The sequence below is a fragment of the Wickerhamomyces ciferrii genome, contig 00103 (genome assembly GCF_000313485.1).
Source record: "Wickerhamomyces ciferrii WGS project CAIF00000000 data, strain NRRL Y-1031 F-60-10, contig 00103, whole genome shotgun sequence".
Lineage (NCBI taxonomy): Eukaryota > Fungi > Ascomycota > Saccharomycetes > Phaffomycetales > Wickerhamomycetaceae > Hansenula > Hansenula ciferrii.
Window position 1 is genome coordinate 1 of NW_011887637.1, and position 27,409 is coordinate 27,409.

At 27.2% G+C, this 27,409-nt stretch overlaps 11 protein-coding genes across 11 annotated transcripts; 6 read left to right on the top strand and 5 right to left on the bottom strand.

The window, feature by feature from the left end:
- Positions 1-54: 54 nt before the first annotated feature.
- BN7_3597 (uncharacterized protein) lies at positions 55-336 on the top strand (the record flags this gene model as incomplete). The annotated part of the gene is made up of 1 exon (XM_011275793.1): positions 55-336. The coding sequence occupies one exon, from the start codon at positions 55-57 to the stop codon at positions 334-336; it is 282 nt and encodes a 93-aa protein (XP_011274095.1).
- A 488-nt stretch (positions 337-824) lies between these two features.
- Positions 825-2,069, top strand: BN7_3598 (uncharacterized protein; the record flags this gene model as incomplete). The annotated part of the gene is made up of 1 exon (XM_011275794.1): positions 825-2,069. The coding sequence occupies one exon, from the start codon at positions 825-827 to the stop codon at positions 2,067-2,069; it is 1,245 nt and encodes a 414-aa protein (XP_011274096.1).
- Positions 2,070-2,173: 104 nt separating this feature from the next.
- Positions 2,174-4,465, bottom strand: BN7_3599 (uncharacterized protein; the record flags this gene model as incomplete). The annotated part of the gene is made up of 1 exon (XM_011275795.1): positions 2,174-4,465. The coding sequence occupies one exon, from the start codon at positions 4,463-4,465 to the stop codon at positions 2,174-2,176; it is 2,292 nt and encodes a 763-aa protein (XP_011274097.1).
- Positions 4,466-4,742: 277 nt separating this feature from the next.
- On the bottom strand, positions 4,743-6,233 carry MDM36 (Mdm36p; the record flags this gene model as incomplete). The annotated part of the gene is made up of 1 exon (XM_011275796.1): positions 4,743-6,233. The coding sequence occupies one exon, from the start codon at positions 6,231-6,233 to the stop codon at positions 4,743-4,745; it is 1,491 nt and encodes a 496-aa protein (XP_011274098.1).
- Positions 6,234-6,894: 661 nt separating this feature from the next.
- On the bottom strand, positions 6,895-7,971 carry PTC4 (type 2C protein phosphatase PTC4; the record flags this gene model as incomplete). Its single annotated transcript, XM_011275797.1, has 1 exon — positions 6,895-7,971. One exon carries the CDS (start codon positions 7,969-7,971, stop codon positions 6,895-6,897), a length of 1,077 nt encoding a protein of 358 aa, XP_011274099.1.
- A 714-nt stretch (positions 7,972-8,685) lies between these two features.
- On the top strand, positions 8,686-9,648 carry PPN2 (putative serine/threonine-protein phosphatase; the record flags this gene model as incomplete). Its single annotated transcript, XM_011275798.1, has 1 exon — positions 8,686-9,648. The coding sequence occupies one exon, from the start codon at positions 8,686-8,688 to the stop codon at positions 9,646-9,648; it is 963 nt and encodes a 320-aa protein (XP_011274100.1).
- A 1,320-nt stretch (positions 9,649-10,968) lies between these two features.
- Positions 10,969-14,955, top strand: SSD1 (mRNA-binding translational repressor SSD1; the record flags this gene model as incomplete). Its single annotated transcript, XM_011275799.1, has 1 exon — positions 10,969-14,955. The coding sequence occupies one exon, from the start codon at positions 10,969-10,971 to the stop codon at positions 14,953-14,955; it is 3,987 nt and encodes a 1,328-aa protein (XP_011274101.1).
- An 841-nt stretch (positions 14,956-15,796) lies between these two features.
- On the top strand, positions 15,797-17,824 carry BN7_3604 (uncharacterized protein; the record flags this gene model as incomplete). The annotated part of the gene is made up of 1 exon (XM_011275800.1): positions 15,797-17,824. The coding sequence occupies one exon, from the start codon at positions 15,797-15,799 to the stop codon at positions 17,822-17,824; it is 2,028 nt and encodes a 675-aa protein (XP_011274102.1).
- A 1,753-nt stretch (positions 17,825-19,577) lies between these two features.
- SAC3 (Sac3p) lies at positions 19,578-23,072 on the bottom strand (the record flags this gene model as incomplete). The annotated part of the gene is made up of 1 exon (XM_011275801.1): positions 19,578-23,072. One exon carries the CDS (start codon positions 23,070-23,072, stop codon positions 19,578-19,580), a length of 3,495 nt encoding a protein of 1,164 aa, XP_011274103.1.
- A 712-nt stretch (positions 23,073-23,784) lies between these two features.
- On the top strand, positions 23,785-26,070 carry VAC7 (Vac7p; the record flags this gene model as incomplete). The annotated part of the gene is made up of 1 exon (XM_011275802.1): positions 23,785-26,070. One exon carries the CDS (start codon positions 23,785-23,787, stop codon positions 26,068-26,070), a length of 2,286 nt encoding a protein of 761 aa, XP_011274104.1.
- A 227-nt stretch (positions 26,071-26,297) lies between these two features.
- Positions 26,298-26,717, bottom strand: MRP17 (mitochondrial 37S ribosomal protein bS6m; the record flags this gene model as incomplete). Its single annotated transcript, XM_011275803.1, has 2 exons — positions 26,298-26,584; positions 26,690-26,717. The coding sequence occupies 2 exons, from the start codon at positions 26,715-26,717 to the stop codon at positions 26,298-26,300; spliced, it is 315 nt and encodes a 104-aa protein (XP_011274105.1).
- Positions 26,718-27,409: the final 692 nt, after the last annotated feature.

The window sequence follows — 27,409 nt, forward strand, 5'->3', positions numbered from 1 at the left end:
ATAGAATATAAATTCTTTAATGGTGAAAAAATTGACTCAAGACATACTATTCAAATGATGATTTTATCAATAATGATGAAAGATCCAAATCCTTATAATTTAGGATATTGGATGGAATCAATGGTTAAATCTGAAGAGCAAATCACTAAAGAAGAAAATGCCACATTAATACCCCCACTTCCATTTGATTTATTACCAGATACTCATAAAAGATTTCTTATTTGGAAAGAAAAGAAGGAAAAGAAAGAACAATTAAAGAAGTTGAAAGAAGCAAAAAAGAAGTTTAAAGAAGAAAGAAAAAAATTGAAAGAAAATCAAACACAAGTTGGTTCATAATAATTAAATAAACTAGTTATTTTTTATATCTTTTCCATTGTAGTTAACCATCTAATTGATGAATAGTTCTTTCAATGTATTCAAATTGTTCCATTTTCTGAACCATGTTATCAATTGTATCCTCCATCTTCCACAAGAATAGCATTTCTAGTGAGATCATAGTCAAAATCAGTTAAAGCAGATACCATCTTTGAATAGTTGAGTACATTACATTTGAGTTCCCAAGTATTTTCAACTAAAATTGATGTTGTTTACTGCCTTATAGCTTTTTGGCTTTTTTTGCTAACAATAATATAAAAGAATATTAGTCCTAATTTTAAATCATCTCCATTCGAACCTTGGGGGTGGGATTGTTTTATTTTTGCTTCGTAAGAATCATGGTACTATTCGCGACGTTATAAGAACTTCAGTAACCGCCAAAAAGTTGATCTTTACATCGATATATAAACAATATTCAAGGCTCAAGTCAATTCAAGCCACAACTCAATATGGCCGATTTAAGAAGCACAGAGTCTAAATTTGTCAGGTCAGTCAAGGCTCAGTTATTAGAGGATAGACAGGTTTATCTGGTCACAGCATATACACATGATCTTGAAATCAATAAAATTTTAGAAGATGGGAAAATACAATTAATACGAAGAATTAAAGTTAATAATGGTGCTATTACAGATATTTCTCCTGTGAAAACGGGATGTGGTGAATATAGATCTTGGCTGATCATTGTTCTCGATGAAACTCGTATACAATATCGTGCATTCCAAACTATTGATGATGATTTCATAGTTGATGATTTCCCAATGAAATCTGGACGTAAGCAACTTCATCTTATCCCAGGTTCATTAAAAGAAGATCCACATAATTATTTTTTCAATTGTTTTGCTAAAGAAGGTTATGCTATCATATTCCGTCAAAAAGGTAGAGGTTTCGCTAAAATGAGAGGAGATCCAAATTTCAAAACAGTTATGGAGAGTAAAGATTCAAAAGGCTTGAAATTTTTCTTGAAACCTGAAATATGGCCATATAGTATGTTTTTAAATGATAATGGTCATGATATCCTCACATTTGATACAGCACCATCCGATGAAGGTGCATTTGTGTTCTCATTGGTTAGAAGGAATAGAGAGGGTAAATATTTTTACTCAAATCCAATCTGGAAAGAAAAGACATATGAATCATATATGAGCAATTGCTATGATGGTCCAATATTGGAACCTGTTGCACCAATATCTACTGTTGTAGAGTGGAAAGGCTCTATACTTTTCAGTAAAACTTCAATTTATCTAAGAGGTTCACCTTATAGTCTTGGGGTAAATAGTAGATTTAATGTGAATTCTATTAAACTTCCAGAAAATGTCAGAATGGAATATCAAGATGGTGGCCAAGAAGAAGGATCATATTATAGGTTCGTGTTTACCAATAGGGAGTTTGATGTTATTGCTACAGCTCCTTATTTGAGAGGTACTTTAATCGTTGAAAGAAATGGTGATTTGAGTCTATTATCATTCAAGTTGAAAGGTGATGACGGATTATCAGGTGCAAGTGTTAAAGAAATGTCGATTTCCAAGATTGAAGGTTCATTACCGTCCAATATCCAGTCTTTTATGAAATTGAAATTAAATGTTTATATAACAAGATTGGAAAATTCAACTACATTAATTTTCAAAATTGATGATAATAAATTGGAAATCATACAAGAATTGATTGATAATACAAGCATGATTGATAATCTGTAATATAGCTACTTGTCAATTTAAGAGAAGACTGATTATTATCTTCATATAAAGGTTCAACTAAAAAAAAAATATCAATTTTAGATAATTTTAATGCTTCATTACTTTTAAGCTTCTGGTGGCCAAAAACTAATCTTATCAAAGACATTATCTAAAAATGAAACATCATCAACTGTAGACATGCCAAAATCCACAATAAAGCACTCCTCGTTTTGGTTGAAACAATAATTATATTTATTACTTAAATCTTCATGAGAAATACCTGCCTTTTTTAATAATTCAATTTGTTTTCTAAAATTTTCTTTCCGTTTAAAAGATGAAATTTTATTATCATTAATAAAATCAATCTTTTCTAGTATTAAAAAAGGTCCAAATAATGAATATTTATCTCCTAGAGTTAAATCATCAAACCAACCATATTGCAGTAACTTTGCTGTGTTTATTTGGTTTTGCTCATCATTTATGGAGTTCCAATCTTCAATCTTCTTCAAAGCGATAATCTCTTGGAAAAATAGTCCTTTCATATCATTAATCCATTCATTTAGATCTTTAATATTATTATCTTCTAATGAATACAAAATATTTTTTTGAATTTGATCAAGTTTTTCATATTGTGTATCTTCACTCCATGATATAATTTTTGAATTTCTAAATAAAATTGGCATCTGAAATAAATCATAAATTTTACAAAAAACTTGATCTGATAATTGATCATCCTGGTATTGGTTTCTAATAGTAATTTTATTCAAAAATTCCTTGGAAGATAAAAATAATTTCAAACTACTTGCATAAGCAAAACCTTCCAAAATTTCAAAATTTTCAGTTTCCATTTGAATTTTCAAGTTAAAAAGATTGTCTGTATAATTTGGATTGAGTCTGACCCTCTTTTGAGTTTTTGATCTGATGTTATGTGAAGGGGAGTTAAATTCACGGTTAATTGATGCTTTTGTAATTTCTTGCTTCTTCTTAAACCCATTCTTCATCAATTCTAATATGAATTTGTTATAATTCTCATCAGTAGATTCATCAAAATTTCTATAATCAGCATCATGACAATTCACTTCTTTATATGAAATTATATTTTCTGATATAATTTTTTTAATTTGCTCAAACACTTGAAGTGCAATTAAACATTGAAATGATAAAGTCTCTGGTTCCCTAACCTTTGAATTATCAAAATAAAGATACTTTAAAGGTGCTTTTTTTAAAACAACGTGATCTGGATCATCTTTCCCACTCCAATAACCATCTGTTGAAACTGGCAATTCAAAATAAAGAGCCTCAATTAAATCAGTAACCATATAACGACTAAGACGGTTCCGTATTAAATGCTGGGATGATTCTCTGAATACTGCATTCAAATCTTTAAACTTGTTTGATGGATCTAATTTTCCAAAAAGATGAGGGTTCGTCATCGTTTCTATACCAAAGCAATTAAATGATAAATCTTGTCTTGATTTTAATTTTGTTACAATATGCATATCTTTAGTGTTCTCAAATAATTGATAATCAACTAAATCAGATGGATAATTTTCACCTATATCACCAGATATTTTATTCCAAACTTGACTTGGTGTTTCAATCAAAATTTTATCACTATCAATCTGTGAAAATCTGTAATGACTTCCTTCATCAAAATGAACGTTTATCAATTCAAATAAAAAATTCAATAGAGGTTTCACTATATTATACTTCAAATCACTTCGTAGAATTGATTCTCTTGTAACTTCATCATCATTTGCTTTTCCACGACATGAATTTATGTTTGAACTTTTATAATCCATTAAAAGTATCTCAAGCATACGAATTAGTTCCTTACGATTGAATTTCATTAAAGATTTCTTTATGAAATATTCCAATTGATAAATATTTGCTTTAAAATCTTCTTTTCTCAATTCTTTAATGTCTTCAAATTCAATTAATTTAAAAGCTCTACTAAATTTGGATTGACTTTGATGAACATTTTGATTTGATGTTGAACCATAAGGAAGCCAGTTGATTAATAAATTTATATCGAAAGCAATATACCACATACCCAAGATAAATTCCGGATATTCTTTACCTGGCATGAGTTTCACCTTGTTTCTTATAATTTGAATATAATTTTTATCTGAAGATCCATATTCTTCGTCTTTTATAATCAGTGGAAAGTTAGGTGTACAAAAATCAAGTCTCAAATAAGAAATTGCTTTATCAAATTTCTCTGTATCTTTAATATCTAAATAATAATCACATTCTGTATTTAATTTATCCTTTTGACGAATTTTAAATAATTCTTGTAATTTAAATTCATATAAACTAGACTCCACAAAGCAAAATTGCATGTTATCAATTGTATCCTCCATAAGAATAGCATTTCCAGTGAGATCATAGTCAAAATCAGTTAAAGCAGACACCATCTTTGAATAGTTTAGTAATTATATTCGAGTCATGAAGATTTCAAAGTATTAAAGCTGTTGATTTTTTTCATTTTTTTCAATATCATGCTTATATGATTGCGAATATTCTCAATTTTTTTAATAAAAAAATATACCATACAACTTTTTTTTAATATATAAAAATATGAATTGAATATGTAATGATATATATATTGTATTAATAAATATATAGAATGCAAAATAAATGGGTATTAAAATCATAAATGGGTCATAAAAGTATATGTCTTTTTTTTTTTTTTCAATCAATTTCATTATGTAAATTTGAATTTGAATTAAATTTTGTTGTTGATGTTGATGAAGAAGATTTTGGATTTAATCCATAAATACTATTCAGTAAATTATTATTAAACCCAATATTTGGTATTTGATAAGTTTGTAAATTTGATTTTTTTTTATCATAATTATTTAATGGATTCGGATGTGAATTATTTGGTGATGATGAATATTGTTGTGAACTATTTGGTGAAGAAGATCTTGTTGATGATGAATTTGCAAATGGTTTAGTTGGTGGTTTAGGTATATTTCTTGATGATTGAGTTTGATAAGTTGATAATTCTTGTTCTAATTGTTTAGCTTCATCAAATGCTTGTAATAAATAAGGTAATTCTTCACTAATTGTTGTTGGATGACGATTAAAAGTTGCAATTGATGATGTTGTAGAACTTATTGAACTTCTTCTTTGCAATGAATGATGATGATTTTGTTGTGAATGTAAATGTTTATGAAATTGTTGTTGATGATGTTGTTGTGATGGTGAATTTAATATTGAATCATCTTCAAAAATTTCATCATCAATTGATAAATATGGTGATGGAGATTGTAATGGTGATGAACCTAATGGAGAATTTGAATAACGAGATCTTGATCTTGATTGTCTTTCTCTTTCTTTTTCTAATTGTGCCTGTGCTTCTGCTTCAGCTTCAGCAGCTTGTTTTATTGATAATTGTTCTTGTTCCCATTGATTCCATTCTTCTGTGTAAAAGAAATTCATACGAACAGTTTCATACATTTTTTCCACATCATTTAATATACTTAAACATTCTTGAATTTGTTCACTATCTTTATCTTGGACAGCTTGATCTAATTGATTAATTAATACAGTGACAAAATCCTTGTAACCTTCTAAAGTTGATTGGAAATCAGTATCAACCCCAACAAGGGGATTTTCTTGTTCATTAATCATATCTGTAATTTGTTTTAATTCAAAACTTATAATTAATAATTTTGATTTTGTATATGATATATTAATTTTTTCAATTATAATTGTTTTTAAATTTAAAATTTTAAAATAAATTTTTAATAATAATGTTCCTGGATCTGATATATATTCTTGTATAGTTAACCCACTTATAAATGAAATAACATTATTTAAGTTCCGGTCTTGAATAGAAATTTCATCATCAATTTTACCACATCTTTCAATAACAGCTTTAGCAATTTTAATATCAAATTTTCTTGTTGATTGTTGTTTTAAATTTTGATCAAGATTAAAATTTATATTTATTGAAGTTTTCAAAGTTAAAAATTCCCAAGAATTTAATTCATATTCCATATTTAATAATTTTTTATAAATTTTCAAAGCAATAGAACAATTTGATGTAATTTTAGAATAAAACGAAGGGAATTTTGATGTAATTGATGAAATTGATTTAGAATTGAAATTATCTGTATCTATAACCGATGAGATTGGGTCTATGTACTCCGAGGAACCAATTGATAACTGTGCCATGGTGCCAAATTTCCCTTCTGCTTCTCTCCCAATTATATATTCAGCATACAATAGCTTGTCCTAGTTCAAATTATACCCTGACTTTCAGCTTATTTTTAAAATTAATTTTGTCCTGTTTGTTTTTTTAAATCGCATGTTTTTCTTTTTTATGTATGCGCGCGAAAAAAATTACACAGGCTAAAATCCAAATTTGAATAAATTTCAGATTTGACAGATTTTAATTGGAATTTGGGTCAAAAAAATGGGAGTTTTTTTTTATACCAAGGGAATGTTGAGATTTTAATTGGATTGATTGAAAAGTAGGTTGCTTTAATTGATTTTCTTGGGTTTAATATCGAGTTTATATGTTGTCGATTGAATTCATTTCTCCGAGATTTAATTAATACTCATGAAGTTTTGATACTGGTCATATTTAATTATCTACACTATTTCTAACCAACAATCCATAATCATGTATTGTATCTATCATCATAGATGATCATTTTATAGATCCCGATCTATTCATCAATTACCAAAAGTATAAACCAACTTCTATCCTCATTGATAATTTGAAGTCCCTAATTATTTAAAAATATATAGCAAATAAATATTTAATCATTAATTTCTTTCTTTATTCATTAACTCATTAGTTCTGTTTTTTTTTTAAAAATTCCATTATATATTACACAATCCCTTTTTCAATTTCAATTTTTAATTTTAATCTTTCATACCATTGATCAATTGATTCATTATCTAATTGACATGCAATAATAATTAAACTCATATTATCAAATCCAATTCCTGTTGATTGATTTGCTAAACTTAAAGTATATTCTAATAAAATTGAAGTAATTTCATTTAATTTTAAACCTTTAACTAATTGATTTCTTATATAATTTATTAAATCTTGATTATTAAAACAATCCCAAATACCATCACATGCTAATATTATAAATTCATCATTTGGTGAAATTTTATGAATAATAATTTCAGGTTCAACTGTTACTTGAGTTTCTTCAGAATTTAAAATTTGATCTTCAAATGATGAATCAATTGATTGATTTCTAAATTTTCTTAATTTAAAATTAAAATCTCCAAATGCTCTTGAAAGTGCTAATATACCACCAACTCTATTAAAACTTACTGAACCTCCAGCATCATTAATTCTAATTAATTCACCAATATGATTTGGTTTATGATCAAATGATAAATTTTTAGCAATTCCATTAATTGATGTAATAATTCTTGAATCTCCAGTATTTAAACAATATAATTCTTTATTATTTATAATTATCCCCATTATTGCTGTTGAACCTGAATTTAAGCAAGAATTATTATTATTATTATTATTTTCTTGTTGGAAAAATTTAAATAAATTATAATCAGTTTTTAAAAATGCATTTTTAAATTTTGAAATTAATAAACCTTGAATTGTCTTGTATGATGTATTTTTATTATCAATATCAATTGGTTGAAATTTAAATTGATTTATAATTTCCTGAGGTAAATGTTCACTTATATAATTTGAAGATTGAGAACCACCATGACCATCATAAATTCCATAAATTTTTAAATCTATTGGTTCAATTGAATCATTAATTAAATTTTGAAATTGTAAATTTGATTCATAATTTATTGAATGAGCATCTTCTTGAGTTAATCTATAGCCTTGCATTGAACCCAAACAATAACTAAATTTTTCATATTCTTTATATTGTATTAATTTATCATTTAAAGGTTGTGAAAGTAATTGACCCATAATCACACGAGTAATATAATAACAATGATAAGGATATGGACTCAGGCAATTTTAAAGAATGTTGATATAATGAATATTAATGAATATTAATGAATAATAATGAATATAATGAGCAATGATCTGTTTATAATATACCACTTTAAATTTAAATAACCATATTCTTTCTTTACTTTTTAATTGTACCTAATTTTAAATTTCCCACTGCGGTTTTATCAACAAAATTTAAAATCCAACAATAAAAACAAAAAAACAAAAATAATTACGAGATATTGAAAATTCGCGGTAATTAAACATAGTGATGAATAACAAAGCAATGATTATGGGTATAAAGGAGTGGAGATATGGATTTATGAAGAAGTTTATTGTTATGCCCAAGGTTTTTTTTATATATAATTGTTTTTTTGAATTGTTTTTATCTTTTAAATTCAGTTAAATTTATATAAATATACTTCTAGACCCGGATTAAATCACTTTGAGTCTCTTCCAGTGGGTCTATATCTTTACACCCACACACCAAATACATACTTTTGAGACTTTCATACTGAGACTATGGGACTATGGGGACTATGCAAGTACGCACGTTTGTTTGTAAATTTAATTTTAATATAGACTCGAGAATTTTAAGAAGAAACCGTTGAAATTTTTCAATTGATATAAATTGATAATGATAACCAAGAATTGATATACGATATTTTATAGAGTATATCATACAAGATGTCCAGAGATTATCAAACCATTGAATCTGAATTAATTGATGAAACAACAAATTATCAATCATCTTTTAAAAAAATTAAATATATCATATTTTCAATATTAACAATACCATTTATAATTTATTTATTTATAATATTACCAACTCAAGAAACTGAAAGAATTAATTTACCAAGATTAAATAAATTTGATAAATTATCTAAACCATTAACTAAAACAAATGAAAGATTAATTATAATTGGTGATGTTCATGGTTCTTTAAAACCTTTAAAAAATTTAATTGAAAAAGTTGAATTTAATAATGAGATGGATCAAGTTATTCTTTTAGGGGATTATTTATCAAAAGGTCCAGATTCAATAGGTGTATTAGATTATGCAATGGAAAATGGTTTTAAAGGTATCTTGGGTAATCATGAATTATCAATCCTAGCAAAATATCAAGGTTCTAAAAATTTATATTTCCAAGATGATGATTTATATAATTTAACTAAAAAAACCATTGATGGACCAAAAAAAATTGATAAAGAAATCATGATTGCCAAAAAATTAACACCAGAGCATATTAATTATATTACTTCAATGCCAATTTTCTTGGAATTAGGACTTGTATCAAGTTTTACAAATCATGAAAATAAATGGAATTCACCAATTAATGGAATTGCATCACATTTAGGTATAAATATTGACAAAAAAACAATTGAAAATCAAAAAATTATGGATCAATTACAATTAAATAAATATTGGTTTAAGGATTATAATAATTATGAAAAAACAATTGATAAAAAACATAGAAATATAATATTTTATGGTCATTATGCCGGATTAGGTTTAAATTTAAATAAATATTCAAAAGGTTTAGATAGTGGTTGTGTTTATGGTGGTGAATTAACTGCTATGGTTATTTATATAGAGAAAGAACATGATGAATTAGTGTATAAACATGATGTTGTTTCAGTTAAATGTTGATATAATAATAATAATTTAATGGTTATACTTTTACGTAATCAGTAGCGCTGGGATGACATAATCAATGATGTAATATATTAAATTTATGTCAGGTACAAAAAAGATTTTTGTGTTTAATTGCGAATTTACAAATTGTAAATCATGGAGAAGGAATTATTGTTAAGAGATAATTAAGTGTTGAATTATAAATTATTATATTATATATTGATGTTTTACCACTATTAAATTACTTATATATAACAATTAGTAACTGTCTTTTCATGAAATAGTTATATACGTACGCGATATGTACATTGTACGCGTATAATTGTTCTTAAAATAGATTTATATGCTGGCAATTTCATATGCATTAAGAATCCGAAAGAACCATTTATAACCATTTGGATAAAATGCTTTCAATGTAATGGTTTAGGGTTTAACGATAGTGTATTCATGTTTTATTGTCTTGTATATTGTCTTTCATGTGAAATGTCTAAAGTTATTATGGCTTTCAAACTTTAACTTAATCATAGTTCTAGAAGCACAGAATTTCATAAATTTAAATTAATTGCTATAAACAAAGACAAACAATAGTACCAGATAATTAAATTGTAGTGTATAATTACTTTTGTATTATAGTGTAATTTAGTGCTAGTGTATATGATCTATGAATTTATTATTCTTTTATACTCATACCATTCTTTTGAATCTGATCTATTCAATTGCAACAAACTAGAAAGCTACACAACAAACATCGCTCTACAAAACTAACATCTTCATTACTCTTCAATAATCAATAGATTACTCACTTCTTATTTAGTTACTCATATAAATCTGATCTAATTTCGTCATTTTTGTTCATTTGATTTGAAAATTTTCCCAAAGCAAATTTAAAAAATTCCCTGCCACTTTTACATGGACAACAAATTAAAAAAAAAAAAATCAACAACTTTTTAAAATCTAAACAAAATTTTGCCCCCCAAACAAAATCAACAAGTTGAACAACAAAGTCAACAACAATTCAATCAAATCAAAATCAATTGAACAATTAATTCATCATCAACAGATCAATATCCCTTTGAATCTACTCTACTCATTTCACCCCTTTCCTTCTGTTCAATTGTGTATGCTGGGTTAAGACCTCCCTCATTCTTTACCAATATACCCATTCATTATCTTCAATTAATTGCATTATATATCAAAAAAAAGAGAAAAATTCAATCTATCATTATTTCTATTCATCATCAAATTTAATTAAACTATAGACGTTATCCTTTTGTGTGTTTTCTTTTTTTTTTTAATTTACATTCTTGGTTCTTTCATTTCATCATTTATTAAAATATGTCTAATCATCAAAGAAATCAAAATCAAAATCAAAGTTTTACCACTACTGGTGGTAAAAATCCAAGACAAATTCATATTGCTCATAGAAGATCTCCAAGTGAATTAACAAGTTTAATGATTGAACAAATCACTTTACAACGTCAATTAGAATTGGTTCAACAACAACAACAACAAATTTTATCTCAACAAGGTGGTGGTGGTGGTAATAATAATAATGGTCAACAACAATCTTTCCAACCTCCTCAATCTCATAGAAGATCTGGTTCAAATACTCATAGAAGATCTCAATCTTCAATGACTGGTGCTATGGGTAATTTTGCAATGCCAAATTCTTTAGCTCCTGCTCCAAAAATTAGTTCAAATTTAAATAATAATAATTCTCCTCCAAATCAATCAACTTTAGGTCATTCAAGAAGACATTCTTTAGGTTTAAATGAAGCTAAAAAAGCTGCTGCTCAAGTTCAAGCTCAAAGAAGTGGTCAATCTCAATCTCAATCTCAATCTCAATCTCAATCTCAATTTAATCAAGTTGAAAATGATGAAAATGTTTCAATGCCTCCTCCTTCAGGTTTTAAATTCCCTTCAACTGTTATTGATGCTCCTTCTCCTTCTCAATCTAGTTCAGGTTTATCAAGACGTCCTTCAAATGGTGGTAATTATGGTGGTCATGGTCGTTCAAGATCAAATGTTTCTCATTCTCCTCAAAGATCCTATCAATTCCCACCAAAATCTCCTCAACAACAATTTACTATTGATCAATCTTTAGCTCCTCCTCCTCAACAATATTCTTATCATGAACGTCGTCAATCTGGTAATTATAATCATAATCATAATCGTTCAAATTCAAGAAATTTTGATTCAAATATTAATTCAAATTGGAGATCTCAACAACAAAATTCAAGACAATTATCTCCTCAAAGAAATTTAAATCATTTATCAAGTCCTTCTCAACAATTTGATAATAATTCCAATTTTTTGGAACCTCCAACTCCAATGTTTACACCTGGTCATAGATCAAGAGGTTCTCATGGTGGTAATTCAATTTCTTCATTAAGTGGTTTCCAATTACCTGGTCAAGTTGGTGGTAGAAAATCTTTATTTGCTCCATATTTACCTCAATCTTCAATTCCTGAATTAGTTGCTGAAGGTCGTTTAGTTGTTGGTACTTTAAGAGTTAATAAAAAAAATCGTTCAGATGCTTATGTTTCCACTGATGGGTTATTAGATTCTGATATTTTCATTTGTGGTTCAAAAGATCGTAATAGAGCTTTAGAAGGTGATTTAGTTGCAGTGGAATTATTAGCTGTTGATGAAGTTTGGGGTTCAAAACGTGAAAAAGAAGAAAAAAAAAGAAGAAAAGATTTTAATAATAATGGTAATAATAATAACAATAATAATAATAACAATTCAAATTTAAATTCAAATTCTTCAAATGTTGTTATTGATGATGTTCATAATGATGCTTCAACTCATTCTTCAGGTTCAGGTTCATTACCTTCATCAAATGAATCAAATGATTTAAATAATAATGATGGAGAAAAATCAATTGGTAATAGTGAAGGTTCGCTAAAGAGAAAAGGTTCATTAAAACAACGTCCAACGTTGAAAAAAAATGATGATGTTGAAGTTGAAGGTCAATCTTTATTATTAGTTGAAGAAGAAGAAATTAATGATGAATATAAACCATTATATGCAGGTCATGTTGTTGCAGTTATTGATCGTATTCCTGGTCAATTATTTGCAGGTACACTTGGTTTATTAAGACCTTCTCAACAAGCTAAAGATCAATCAACTCCTTCAAGACCAAAAATTGTTTGGTTTAAACCAACTGATAAAAAAGTTCCATTAATTGCTATTCCAACTGAACAAGCTCCAAAAGATTTTGTTGAAAATCATGATGTTTATTCAAATAAATTATTTGTTGCTTCAATTAAACGTTGGCCAATTACTTCATTACATCCATTTGGTACATTAGTTTCAGAATTAGGACCAATGAATGATCCTCAAACTGAAGTTGATGCAATTTTAAGAGATAATAATTTTCTTTGTGAAGAATATTTAGATGAAAATGGTGTTGAACGTGAAGATTTTGAAATTAATGAAATTGATTATGAATTAGAATTTGAAAAAAGAAGAGATTTTTCAAATGAATATGTTTTAGCAATTAGTGAAACTGGTATTACAAGTGATAATGCATTACATGTCAAGAGAGTTTCAAATGAAAAAATTGAATTAGGTGTTCATATTTCAGATGTTTCAGCTTTTATTAAAGAAGGTTCATTATTAGATAAAAAGGCAAGAAAAAGATCAAGTTCAGTATTTTTAGCTCAAAAAACTGTTCATTTATTACCAAATTCAATTAATGAAATTTTAAGTTTTAAAAAAAATGAAAAAAATTTATCAATTTCTGTTGTTTTTGAAATTGATACAAATAAATTTGAAGTTGATAATGTTTGGATTGGTGAATCTTTTATTAAACCAAAAAATAGATTAACTTATGATCAAATTGATTCAATTTTAATTAATGAAGAAAATGATGGAATTTCATCAGCATCAAAAGATTATATTAGAACTATTGCATTAATTTCAAGAGAATTTCGTCGTCAAAGATTAGAAAATAATGAATTAAATAATGATGATAATTTAACATTAATTGATCAAATTGATGATGAAAAAATTAGATTACATTTAAATTTATTTAAATCAAATTTAACTTCACCAATTTTAAATGAAATTTTTTTCAAAGTTAATGGTACAATTGCACAAAGAAATCATTCTATATTGGGTGATTTAGCATTTTTAAGAAGACAAACTATACCAACTTTAACAAAATTAGAAACTTTTAAAAGAAAAATTAATAATTTAGGTATTAAAATTGATACAAGTTCAAGTTCATCATTAATTAATTCAATTTTATCAATTAAAGATGAAACTATTAAACAAAGTATTGAAGTGTTATTTTATAAAACTTTAACAAGATCAAAATATTTTGTTGCAGGTAAAGTTGAACCAGAAAATTATGGAGCATTTTATTTTAATTTACCATTATATACCCATTTTACATCACCATTAAGAAGATATTCAGATTTTATTGTTCATAGACAATTAAAATTAACTTTAAATGATGATGAAACTTTAAAGCAACAACAACAAGCTGAAATTGTTAATAATGAAGATTTAGAATCATTAAAGATGACTGCAGAATATTGTAATTTTAAGAAAGATTGTGCAAAATCTTCACAAGATCAATCAATTCATTTATTATTATCACAAACTATAAATGAAATGAGTAAAAAAACTGGACAATTAATTGTTGTTGGTATTGTTTTACAAGTTTATGAAAGTGCATTTGATATTTTTTTACCAGAATTTGGTATTGAAAAAAGAGTTCATGGTGATCAATTACCATTGAAAAAGGCTGAATATGATAAGAATAATGGAATTTTAGAATTATATTGGGAAAAGGGTATTGATAGTGGTACTTTCATTCCAGAAGATGAACGTGAACCATTAAGTTATAGAAATTCAATTAAAAATAAATTTAAAACAAGTGCAAATGAAATTGCCAAACATCAACAAGAAAAATTATCAAATAATTTAATTTCAAATAAATTATCTGAAGAATTAGAAAGATTAAAATTATCACCACCAAATTTCCAAATTCCTCAAGTTAATGATAAAGATGAAATTTCACAATCATTACCAACTACACCAATTGATCAAATTACATCATCAAAAATTTTACCAAATGTTAATGAACGTACATTATCAAGTTCAACATTAAATAAATTTAAAGATGAAAAAATTGGATCAAGTGCAATTGATTCATATTTAAATAATTTAAATTTAAGAATTGAAGGAGAAGATTATATTCAAGAAATTCATGAATTAAGTTCAATTCCAATTTTATTAAGAGCAGAAATTGGTATGGCATTACCATGTTTAACAGTTCATGCTATAAATCCATTTACAAATGTTGAATGAGATTTGAATACATTCGTTTATTATTAGTTTGTTGATTTTTTATCTTTTATTGGTTTTATATATATACACATAGTTTTTTATTCCCTTCATTATATTATTATATACCCATTAGGTTCTATACAAGAATAATGTGTGTGTATGTTTTTTTTTTTGATTTTTATTATATTTGATTTTTATGTAAATGTTAATGAATGGATGATTTATTTAGTAAAAAACGGTGATTTGATTTGTAATTTTAATTAACTTGACATATGTTTTTAGCCTAGCCTCTTTTTAAAGAAATGGTGCATAATTTCAGAATTTTAGTGTAAATGAGGTTACAAGTTCTAAGCCTATTGTGACATCAACGATAATAGATTATGGGGAAGACGAATGATATCATAGAAGTTATACAATAAGATCAGTTAATAACTGGTTCATAATTTACCCTAGTTTTACTTTAGTCCATTGGTTTTCTTTGGTGATGGTAATTGTTATCACGATGCTTATGTAACTTTATAGCAGCCATTAATTAAATTGATAACTTGGCACATTTTTAAGGGAAAAGGGAATTTAGTTGAAATGTCCAAAGTGTTAAAAATGGGCAATGACAAGTACAAAAAATTAAAATATAAATTAGATTGAAATTAATCATTTATTAAATCAGTTGATAATTTATTTGTTTCCAGAATCAGTTCATTGATTTACATTTTGATTGTCACTTTATTTCGCAACCCATTAATAAACCCGAAAAAGACCCTTATAATCTTTTATACCTGGATTCCTGAAAAAACATATTTTATTTGATCTATCTTCAACAACTGGTGCAATTTAACTAAGAGTTTATCAATAAAGATCTCAAATGTCTGCTGTTTATACTCGTCGTGTGTCTTTTGATAGTCTTAATCCAAACATTCAAGTTGAACCTGATGAGCCCATACATATCCCTCCACAATATCAATCAATTCAAAATTTCCCAAATGATCATGAATCAAATCAACAACAACAACAACAATCAAATAAACGTGGATTAGATTTAAATTTTGGTTATGAACCAACTGGTTATAATAATAAAGATAAAAATCAAGATTTATTTAAAATTTTTGATTCATTTCAAGAATTAAATAATAAATTAAATTATAAAGCTCAACCAGCTTCAAATGGTCAAAATTTAAAAATAAGAAGGAAAACTCCAAAATTACCACCTCCTCCATCAAAATCAATTTTAAAAAAGAATTATACTTTTAATAATCAAGATTATATTATAAATGAAACTGAAACTATACCAAAAAATTTACCAGATGATTCAATTACTTCAATTTTACCTTCACAACAACGTAAAAAATCAATTGTGGAAATGTCACCTGAAGAATTATTAGAAATGGATAAACAATATCAAAAAACTTCAGTTAGTAATTTAGATAAATTTGAATTTGATGGTGATAATTATTTACCTTTACATAATTTAACTTCATTTGATCAATCTTATAAAAAAAATAGAAATCAAAATTTAAATAATGTTGATAAATTAGTTGGTAATATTGTTACTATAAATAATAAAAAATTATTTAAATCAAATAATAAAAATATAAATTTTAAATCTTATAGTGTTAATTTTAAACATGGTGATATGACAAAATTTATTCAAAATTATTTTAATGATTTAAATCAAGAAAGTAATGCAGCAAATCAAGATGATAAGCATATTAATGAAAATTATCCAAATTTAAAACATGAAATTAAACAATCTTCAGAAAGTTTAAGAGATTTAATTATTTATATAAGTGGTAGGAAACATACTTGGGATTCAATTAATTGGGTTTTAAAAAATTTCTTAATTAATGGTGATCATTTAATTATTATAAGTCAATTACCAACTTTAAATTCAATTAATGATCCAAATTCTGGTTATGATACTATATTAGATGATTATGATGATTATGATGATGAAATTACAAGTGAATTTATTAAAGAAAAAGTTGATTCATTAAGTTCATATATTTTTAAATGTATTGAATTATTAGGTTTAGAAGATTTAAAAATTTCCATAACAATTGAATTTATTAAAGATAAATCTGTTAAAAATTTAATTAAAAATTCAATTAATCTTTATAATCCAAATTTTTTCCTTATTTCAAGTTTAATTTCAAATAGATTATCAATTAAATTTGAAAATAATAATATTAAATTACCATTTTATTTAATGAAAAATTTAAATTTATCAACAATTATAATTCCAGATTTATTAATTGATAGAAATTATACAAGTTTAAATAAAGATGAAATTATTAAAAGTCCAATACCTGATATAAATATTGATTCTGGTGAATGTCTAAATGGTGAGATAGATTATGATAATTATTTATCAAAATTAAATAATATATCAGATATTTATAAAAATGCAATTAATACAGATTCATTATCAAGATCAAATTCAAATTCAAATACAAGTTCTTCATTAAATATTGAACAAGCTGATACACCATCAAATTATTATCCAAATAGTGTACCAAATTCTGGTACAAAAATTAAATTTAGTGATAATTTATCAATTCCAAGATATAATTATGAAAGATCAAATAGTAATTATAGTAATTCAAATTCACAATTTTCTTCACCTTTAAGTTCAAGAAGAAATTCAAATAATTCAAGTGGAATTTATAAAGTTAAATCTTTATTAGATGATGATCAATTATCAACAAAAACTTCAAATAGTTCTAAAAGTGGTGGTGGTGGTGGTGGTAATAATATTGAAAGATCTAAATCAATACCAATTAATGAAAGAAGATTAAGTTCACATTCAATTGGTTCAAGACATTCAAAATCTGTTGATGAAGGTACACCTAAAAAAAGTGGATTTTTAGCTAAATTAGGATTTAAAAGGAAATAATTAACAATTAATATAAGGATGGTTATGAGTAGCAAAATAATATATATAATTTAGATATGAGTTTATGATTTAATTATTTAATAATTTATGTTTATGATGTTTCAATTCAATTGTATATATCTCACATGATATGATCTAGAATCTAACAGACATGATCTTATCAAATGGAGACCGCAACTCAACAAATTTGACAGCTTTAAATTCTTGTCAACTTGATTCAACTTGATTCAACTTGGAGTCCTTTACTGATGTAAATCTCTCAATTTACTTAAAATATCAATTTTAACCCCCTTTCAAAGCAATCAACCAATAAAATTCTATAAAAGGTTTCTTATCTGTGTAAAGTATGAGATCATTCAACATTTCAATATTTACTTTTCATTATGTAAGCAACGAGTCATTTCAAATGACACAAAAACAATCAGTTTTATAGCAAATTTGAAATTTAAATTAAAATCTCCTCCTTAAATATTGTTAGGTAATCCCATTAATCCTAACTGTTGTAATCCTTGTACAATGTTTTGTAATCTGGTGACCTGATTTCGTAATATTACAATTAATAATTATACATATGGTAAACTCAATTGAATATGTACCCCTTATCTCTATGTTATAATTGTGGGGATAAGTGTAGAATTGATTAGAATAAAACTAGTCATGATCAATATCTATTGAGTAATTTAATCTGATCTCTGATCTTTAAAATTATATAAACCACAAAATACCCCTAATTTTATTCAATTCTTTATTCCTCCTCTATTGTAACTCAATTAACTAATTTTTCAAGCTGGAATTGAAACGTTAGTTAGTCCTCATCATCTATATTAAGCTGCTTTTGAATTGAAACTATAGTTAACTTACAAACTAAACTTTTAGTTATTCACAATTCTTATGATTCAACTTAAATTACCTTCATTAATGTCATCTCCATCATTTCGTACAGGTACTTTTGGATTCTTAGCTGGTTCAATAATTCCAATAATGTTTGTTAATTTATATTTATTACCAGCTCAAAATTATCAAGATCAAAAAGATTTAAAATTTTTAAAAAGATCTGTTGGTTTAATGAATTGGCAAGTTAAAAAATTGGAAAATTCTTTATCTGGTAAAAAATCAAATGGTTTATTAACTAAAGATGGTTATCAAGATGGTTTATATTGGGCTGGTTTCTAATTAAAATAAATTGTTACATTTTGATATCTACAACTACAAATGAATGAAGTAAATGAATATTTGAAAAGAATTGATCATATTTATGTGATCCCATCAATTATGATTGAAAAATTTCATATATTTAAAGCATCAACATGATATTATCATATATGATATATTAGTATATTTAAAAATTTAGTGCAATGTGATTAATAAATTTATATGGGTACAATATATTAATAAATTCAGTCAACTAAATTCTTATATCATATCAATGTTATAGTTTTCATTATTGATTATAATTTATTTCACAAAAAAAATTATAAAAAAATGTCAAAAATATAAAACTAAAAATCAAAAATATTTACTAATACTTGAAATTACGTCAACTTCAAGTATATTTTGCTAATTTTTTCAGAACAATTATTAAATCGTGTTGATCATGATTGTATTTGGATTTTTGTTATAGCTTTTATTTTTAAGGTTTCTTTATAAGTTTCAATCATTAAATATTCTTACAATAAATGAATTTTATCATTATAAATTATAAATTATTGTAAAACTTTTAATAGTTCTATATGCTAACTAATGCTAAATTTATTCATTTTTTACCATGTCTTTCACGAACACTTGCTGCTAATTTTCTTAGTTCTAATATACTTTTAGGTATAACTTCTTCTTCTTCATTTGTTTTTTTAATTGAATTTTGAACAACTTGAGAATATGTTGGTTTATTTATAATTGGTGTAGAAATTGATTGATTAGCAAATGTAATATTTGATAAATTTGATATATTACTACCTGTACTATCATTATAATATGATGGAGTTTGTAATAATTCACTTGATTTGGGTCTTGGTGTACTATAAACTTCAATTTTTTCTTTTTTATTAAGTTTATTATTGAATTTATTATTATCAACATTCATTGTAACTTTATTCGAATTTGATAATAATTTTGGTAAATGATGTCTTTTTGGTGATGCTTCAATATGTTTTTGAAGATGTTTATAATGTTTTTCTTTAATTTTAGACTCTTTAAATTTCAAATTATTAATAACATCATTATTAAATGAAGGATTTGAAATTTTATCTTCATGATCATTATTAATTTTTAATAATTTTTTAGAATTATTATATTTCAAATTATATTCACCTTTAGCAGTTAATCCATAAATTTTACCAAAATTATTAATTTTATTTTGTAATAATTCTAAATTCATATCATTATCAAGTTTAACCACCTCAACATTTAAAACATTATCACTTTTAACAAAATTTAATTCACGTAAAATATCATTAGTGGATAATTTATGAGTTCCTTTTAAATCCCAAAAAATAATTAAAACTTCAAATTTGTAATTAGAATTTAATGATATACCATTGTTTAATTCTCGAAGTAAAGATTTTTGCTCTCTTATCTTATCAATACCATCACAGTTAAAAATTAATAAATTCACATTATTAAAAGAGTATGGATTTATTTCATTAGTATTTTTAAATTTAATTTCAATTGAATCTTTTTTAACATTATTTTCGTTGGTTTCATTATTAATTCCAAATTTTTTCCTTAAAAATAAGCATCTTGAAGAATCAAGTTTTTGTGAATAAATTAAAGCTTCATATTTATCTAATCCAGCTTTATTAATATTGGAAATCATAGCATCAAAATTAAATTCATCAAAATTGATTTTCTCCACAGATTTATCAGCATTGTTGTTTAATCTTTTTCTTTTCAATATAACTTTAGGTATACCAAAATCTTTGGAAGCTTCAAGAAATTCTTCTCTTTTACGTTTTTTAGCCTCCAATTTCTGTTGACACTCTTTAGAAACTTTAAGCACTTTACCAACTGAATTTTTTTTTAATTGTTGTTTTCTGAAATTATCAGCTAAAATCTTTAAAGATTCAATGTAAAGTAATTCACCAACAAATGCTTCAAGTAAACCTTCACTAAATGAATCCATAATAAGTTTTTTCTTTTTAACTCGGGCTAAAGTTTCATCAAATAATGGTTTTGTAACAGCACTAACTTCATTTCTGACCACATTTGCTAAAATATCTTTTGTTATTGAGCTAGAAATTGAATTAATCAAGTTTAATTTCTTTTGCTTTTTCAGCGATTCATCTCTTAATCTTTGTTCCTCTAACTCCTGAAGTTTTTTCTTTTCAGCATCTATTCTCTTTTGTTCTTCAAGTTTTTGTTCTTTGATTTTTTGTTTCAATAAATTTGCTTTTTCCTCATCCTTTTGTTTCTTTAAACTTTCTTCACGCAAAATATTTTCCTGTTGTTCCTTTATCTTAAGATCTGATTCTGTGATATTAGGTTGAGTAATTATAGGAGGAGATGGCTTGGATGTGAAAAAATTGAATCCTGGTAACTTCGTACCATTTGAGTCTGATTGAGAAGTTTGATTTATCTTGTCAATTATAGAAGTTTGGTTCTGGGGTAAGATGGATTGATCAAATTTTGGAATTTCGATAGCATTCGAATTAGAGATACCAGCTTTCACGATTTCTTTATAAGAAGTAACTTTGTGATCAAACTTTTCAAAATGAGCTTGTTGAAGAGGCTTTTGATCAGGTATCAAATGGGAGGAATAAGAGAGTGTCAACACATCAACGAAAAATCCACCATTCTCTTGTATAATTTTGATTCCGTAATATTTGCAAAATGTAGATAAATCTTGAAAGTTATTGAAAGCTAACAAATCTATAACATAATCTGATGGGTATGGTTTGGACTTTGTGTGTAATGATTTTTTTAATGACTTTAATGAATAAAATCTTATTTCATTAAGGTGAATCTCTAATAGATAAGCCATCAATAAAGGTATTTGACCTTGTGTGTAGTTTCTGAAAAAATTCTTATAAAGATTTAAGACGTCTTCTGTTGCTTGAAACCCACGTTCAACTATGTTTGTCTGAATCATGTTTCTGACATTCAACACCAATTGAACCTTTTCATCTCTTAAAACTTCACTAGGAAATGTTTGTATCTCCCTTTCAAGTTCAGGATCTCTCAATTGACTAATTAAATAATATGCTCTAAATTCAGCCTCATTTGGCGCTTGTATACCTCTTGATCTATATTCAGCATACATTTCCGATAATGTTTTCAATGATTTATTCATTTGTTCTAATTCTTGCTGTTGTGAAAATTCAGATTTTGTTTTAGCCATTACATGTAAAGTTAGAATATGAATTCTTACGATTGTTTCATTACAATCCATAGCTTCAGGACCAAAATAATTTTGGTAAGTAAAATCTTGACGGATTGATCTTGTTCTATCCCAAATAAATGATTGTGCATCTGGTAAATTGATAAGAATGTTATCCACGATATAATCTAGGGTTTGATTCAATATTTGAGGAGGACGAACATCTGAAGGCAAAGGTGGAGGCTGACCAGCAGCAGGCCTCGAGAATGCTTTTATAGCATTATGCGGTGATATTTTACCTGAATTATCCTTCTCGTATTTCCTCACATCATTTTCAATCGATCTTCTAATTCTTTCATATACTGGACACATTTCTAAACATGAACCTTGGAAAGAAATAGCATCTTCCAAAGTCTTTCTTGTGTCCTCTTTATCAACCAAGCCTTTTTCTTCCATGACTGATCTTTCTTGGTCTCTCATTTTCTGGAATTCCTCATAAAGTGTTGTTAAATCAGTTGTTTTTGCTTCTAAATTCAACATGGTTTGCTGATTTGATTTATCCCAATCATCTTGTTTTATAGGGTTCGCAGTCAGTCCTGGGCTTTGATATATCAAAAATTTAGCCAATGGCCTTTGATTTAGCTGGAAGTCACCAAAAAGTGAAACGTCAATACCAAATCCACCAATTGCGTCTTCAAATTTGAAATCTTCATTGTTCACATTTACCAAATAACTTGTAGAAGAATCTCGACTGGCTGACGAGCCTTTGGGTATCATACTTCCCTTTTGAAAGACATTAGTTTTGGTGAAATTGTTCTGTATCCTTTCATTCTTGAATACAGGTCTGTTATCATTGTTATTTATGAAATTATTTGGTTTTTGCGTAATATCATTGTTTTGGTTTTGATTCTTCACAAATGGCTGAAACGAGAACATTAGTGACTCCACAATAATAGCAGCAGCGACTTATTTCAAAATATTCAGGGTTGGAGGGCCGATAAGTAAATCTGAGCTATAATGTGATGTTTGAATGACTTCAATTCAAATAATCTATGGATGTTTACTTTATGATCTTTGTTATCTTGATTCTTTGGTTAGCTTTTTCAATCGCGCTGAAAATTGGATCTCAAGCAAAATATTAGCTAGTCTTCAAAAGCGCATCCATACACCAATATTTCACTAAAGTCTCTTTAATATGGACCTAGACTGTATAAATCCAGGCGCGAGATACTTTTAACTGGCTGATTTTTGTGGACTACCCATAAATTCCTAGTCTTAGACCAGCATCGGGAATTCTCATACTTATTCAGAAAAAGACACTTTTTTAGTGAAACCGTTCAGCTTAATTAGCATAACTTTAGCAATTTTATTTTAGAGGAACAAGGAGGTTGCAAAGAATTTGTTGAATAACTCACTATTTTATCAAGAGCTCAGACGGACATCCCCAAGAGTATTCATCCACTAAAAGCTTTCAAGACAGGTATCACGGCTTGAATTTTAATTTGAAGACCCATTCACTTTGTGTTTTTCATCTCAGATTTCGTATTTGCCATTACATTGTCAATCACTGTCTTTTGTCAACATTACTTAACAAGAATTTTGCTTAAACATTAATAAAAACTGTGAAGATAGAAAGGGTGAAATTGAAATGAGTGACGAAGAATCTATAAAGACCACCACCTTGAAGGACACAGAATGTGTTGCTCCTAAAGAGGCGTCAAATACAAATCCCACATCAACGATCAATAGTCTGGATTCTGGAGTCAGTGTTGTAATCAAAAATGATAATATTGTGGAAGACCCAGCTGCTGCTAGTTATCAAAAGAGTATATCGCAAGCTCAGGCAAACAAGAAGAAGGACTTGACAAGGCCATTGTTTTCTAGATCCAGTACCAACGATAAGGCTGTCAAGAATCCTGCCACAAATAAAAGTATGATAGTGGAAACAGAAACAGTGGATGCATCAAAAGTTCCTTCAGTTACATTACCTATTGCTTCAACTTCAAATGTTATAAATAATGAGCTGATGTCCAACAATTCAAGTATATCTAATAATTTGGCCTCTTTAAGAAGCAAGAAAAGTACGCTCTTTATTGATCAAAATAATCAAACTACACAAATAGCACCAAACACATCGCAGAACTTGAATGCCCAAGACGATAACGACACAATTAGTGTAAATGGTTCTATAAGAAATATCAGCAAAAGACTGAACCCATCAGAAAGTCATATGAACATATCTAAACCAGGTGCTACAAAAGCTGATCTGTTTGCTGCTAGAATTGCTAATGCTGTTGGTGATGTTTCTGATTCTGATTCTGAAGAAACATTTGTTTATGAAAGTGCACCAGATGCAATGAATACTTCAAATACCCTACCTGCAAATAAAAACTCAACTATAGCAGGTGTGTTGAGCTCAAGTAACCCAATGGCACTCAGGAAATTATCACAAAGAAATATTAGTATGCCAGTTACTCCTTCCCAACCTTATTCCCCTACAGCATCACATATTATGCTAACTAATGATGACTCAAAAGAAGCTAATGATAAGCAATATGATACAGAAGAGGATTTAGACTTGAGTAACAAGGACAACACAATTACAAACTCTAACGCTGTTTCCGCTTGTTCTCCAACGGATGATGTAAAAGACACAGCTGATGTTATTGAAGATAATGGTGCAGTACAAAGTGAAAGCTCAAATGAAGTTACTAAAGTGCCAAGTCCAAACATTACTCAAATATCGAAACCACCAGAAAATGTTGTTTCGAAGTCATTTACCAAGTATAATGGGGGTAATAACTCTAGAAAACCAAGTAGCGCTAGTCTGTTATCTGACAAAAAACAAAATCAACTCAGGACAACCACTTCCAAGTTATTTGAAACAAAAGGAACATCATTAAGGAGATACTCTGGTGTACCTGATGATATCAATATTGAAGATTATATTGATCAGTACGACGAAGAACAAGAAATAGATGGTGCTGATTACGCTGACACTTATGAATACGATGATTATGAAGATGAGGATGAACTTACACCATTGAATGTACATGTTGCTAATGGGAATTTGAGGTATAATGCCTCCAAAGGTTCATATAACAAGCGTAAATTTCCAAATTTCAAGTCAACCGATCAAGGTGGATTTTCGCAGGAATTTGGAGATTATAAAGACGGAAGTCCACTGAGACATACAAATTCAAGGATCTTGAGGAATCCAAAAAAAAACAGGAAACCTCAAAATCAAAGGCATTATTCCCCCCATAACTTTTACAACTCTAAGAGAAGCTCGAAACTTCAGATTCTGAAAAATTTCTTTTATTTTTTTGTGCTTGTGCTACTGTTGTTAGTGTTCGGTTTCATAGCAGGATTTTTGTTAGCCACAACTAAAGATTTGCAAGATGTTGATATTTTGTCAATTGATGATGTTATAGTATCTTATGACGAGTTGGTATTTGACTTGCAGGTCCAAGCTTTCAATCCGGGGTTTATCACAGTTGAAGTTGTCGATTTAGAGATGGACGTTTTTGCCAAATCATCACATTTGAACGATGGTGAATATTATATCCCAAGTTACTTAGATGATTCAAAGTCTTTGCAAACAATTTTGTTAGGAAGTGTATCAAAGTTTGAAACACCTCTGGAGTTCCCTGGTGGATTTTTCAATAGAAATCACACGATTTCAATAGCAGGGGTAAAATTAATTCACCCAGGTAAAAATTCAACTGATAATAACAACGGTGATTCAAATCATAAAATAGATAATGATTCAGACAAATGGAGAACAATTATAGATTACCCTTTTGATTTGATAGTGAGAGGAAGCTTACAATATACCCTTCCTTTTTTCCATACTGATAGATCGGTAGCAGTAACCAAAACTGTTTCAATAGATGTTAATGAGAATAAAAAAAGTAAGAGCGGTGTTATATGACAATATGAGATGTTCCTTCATAATATGATAAAACGCTATTTAATTTTGCTAATAAATGGGTATTCAGTCTAGTTCAATCTAAATATTATATATACAAAAGAAATAGAAAGAAATAAACTAGATAGTTTTTCTAGTAATGCCGTTAATACAATATGCTATTATTTATATTATGATAAAATATTTATTCATGTATTTACAAGATTTGTGTTCGTTAATCGATTTAAAATTCATGCACGGCGACTTGCCCTATCCAATGAAGTACCAGCATCAAGTTTTCTCTTATCACTAACCTTCTCGATATATGATCTGATTATACGAGGATCTGCCTTCAATGTTCGAAGAAGTTCTGACTGTACTGGCCCACTAGAATCAAATAACATTAGGAATCTATGACCTTGGAAATGATGTTCCTGATCCTTTCTCATAATCTTTGGTAGAGTTTCATTACCCATTGATTGAATCTTTCTAACAACACCTCTATTCTGTATGATTAATTTCCCTAAAGTAGTTGCAACTCTAAGAGAATCAGATGTTAGTCTTCAGTCAAATAGTTAAGTAACGATGTTTTTATTTACTCACTCCCTTGCTTCATGTGCATGCTTTAATGGATCAACAATACGTGCAATAGCTACCAGTTCATATAGCATTATGAGGAGTTCTATAGTTCTATTGAGTTTTTATCTAGAGTTTAAAGTTCAAGCTAACAATCTTTGTATCTTTTTTTTTCAATCATTTAGTTATTGGTACCCGCGAAAGATCAATTAATTTTAATGCAACAATACCGCGATCTGTCATAAAATTGTAAGGTCCGGGTAAAAAAACTAATACAAATTATATTAAGCATATATCAAGGAAAATTATTTACTATCAGAATACCTCAAAATTTCAAAGCAAAAGGTAACTTTTGTTAAAGATCAGCTTTAGTTTATTATGGTCTTGCGTTATCATAAATGGCTTAGTGTGGTATTTGATTATTGATTACTGGTAGCAGCTATACTGATCAAACGGGTATTTGTTTACATGATATGTTGGGCTCTCAATGACTTTATGTGTTATTTCTGGTATAAATGTGGGATTTTAAATTGTCATGGTATCTCAGTTTTGTAACACAATCACATTGGGATATTTATAACAAATTACACGCATATCGCATAACGAATGTGGTGAGTTTAATCAAATTACACAAAAATAGAAGTTTTTGTGCATATCGGTTCTGTGTTTTGTGTAATTTCGGTTTTGTGTTTTAGGAATTTGAAAAAGTATAAAGAGTTCATGATCCCTTTTTTATTTCCACTTTTCTATTTATCTTATTTTTTTTTTAATATTCTTCATTCAATAA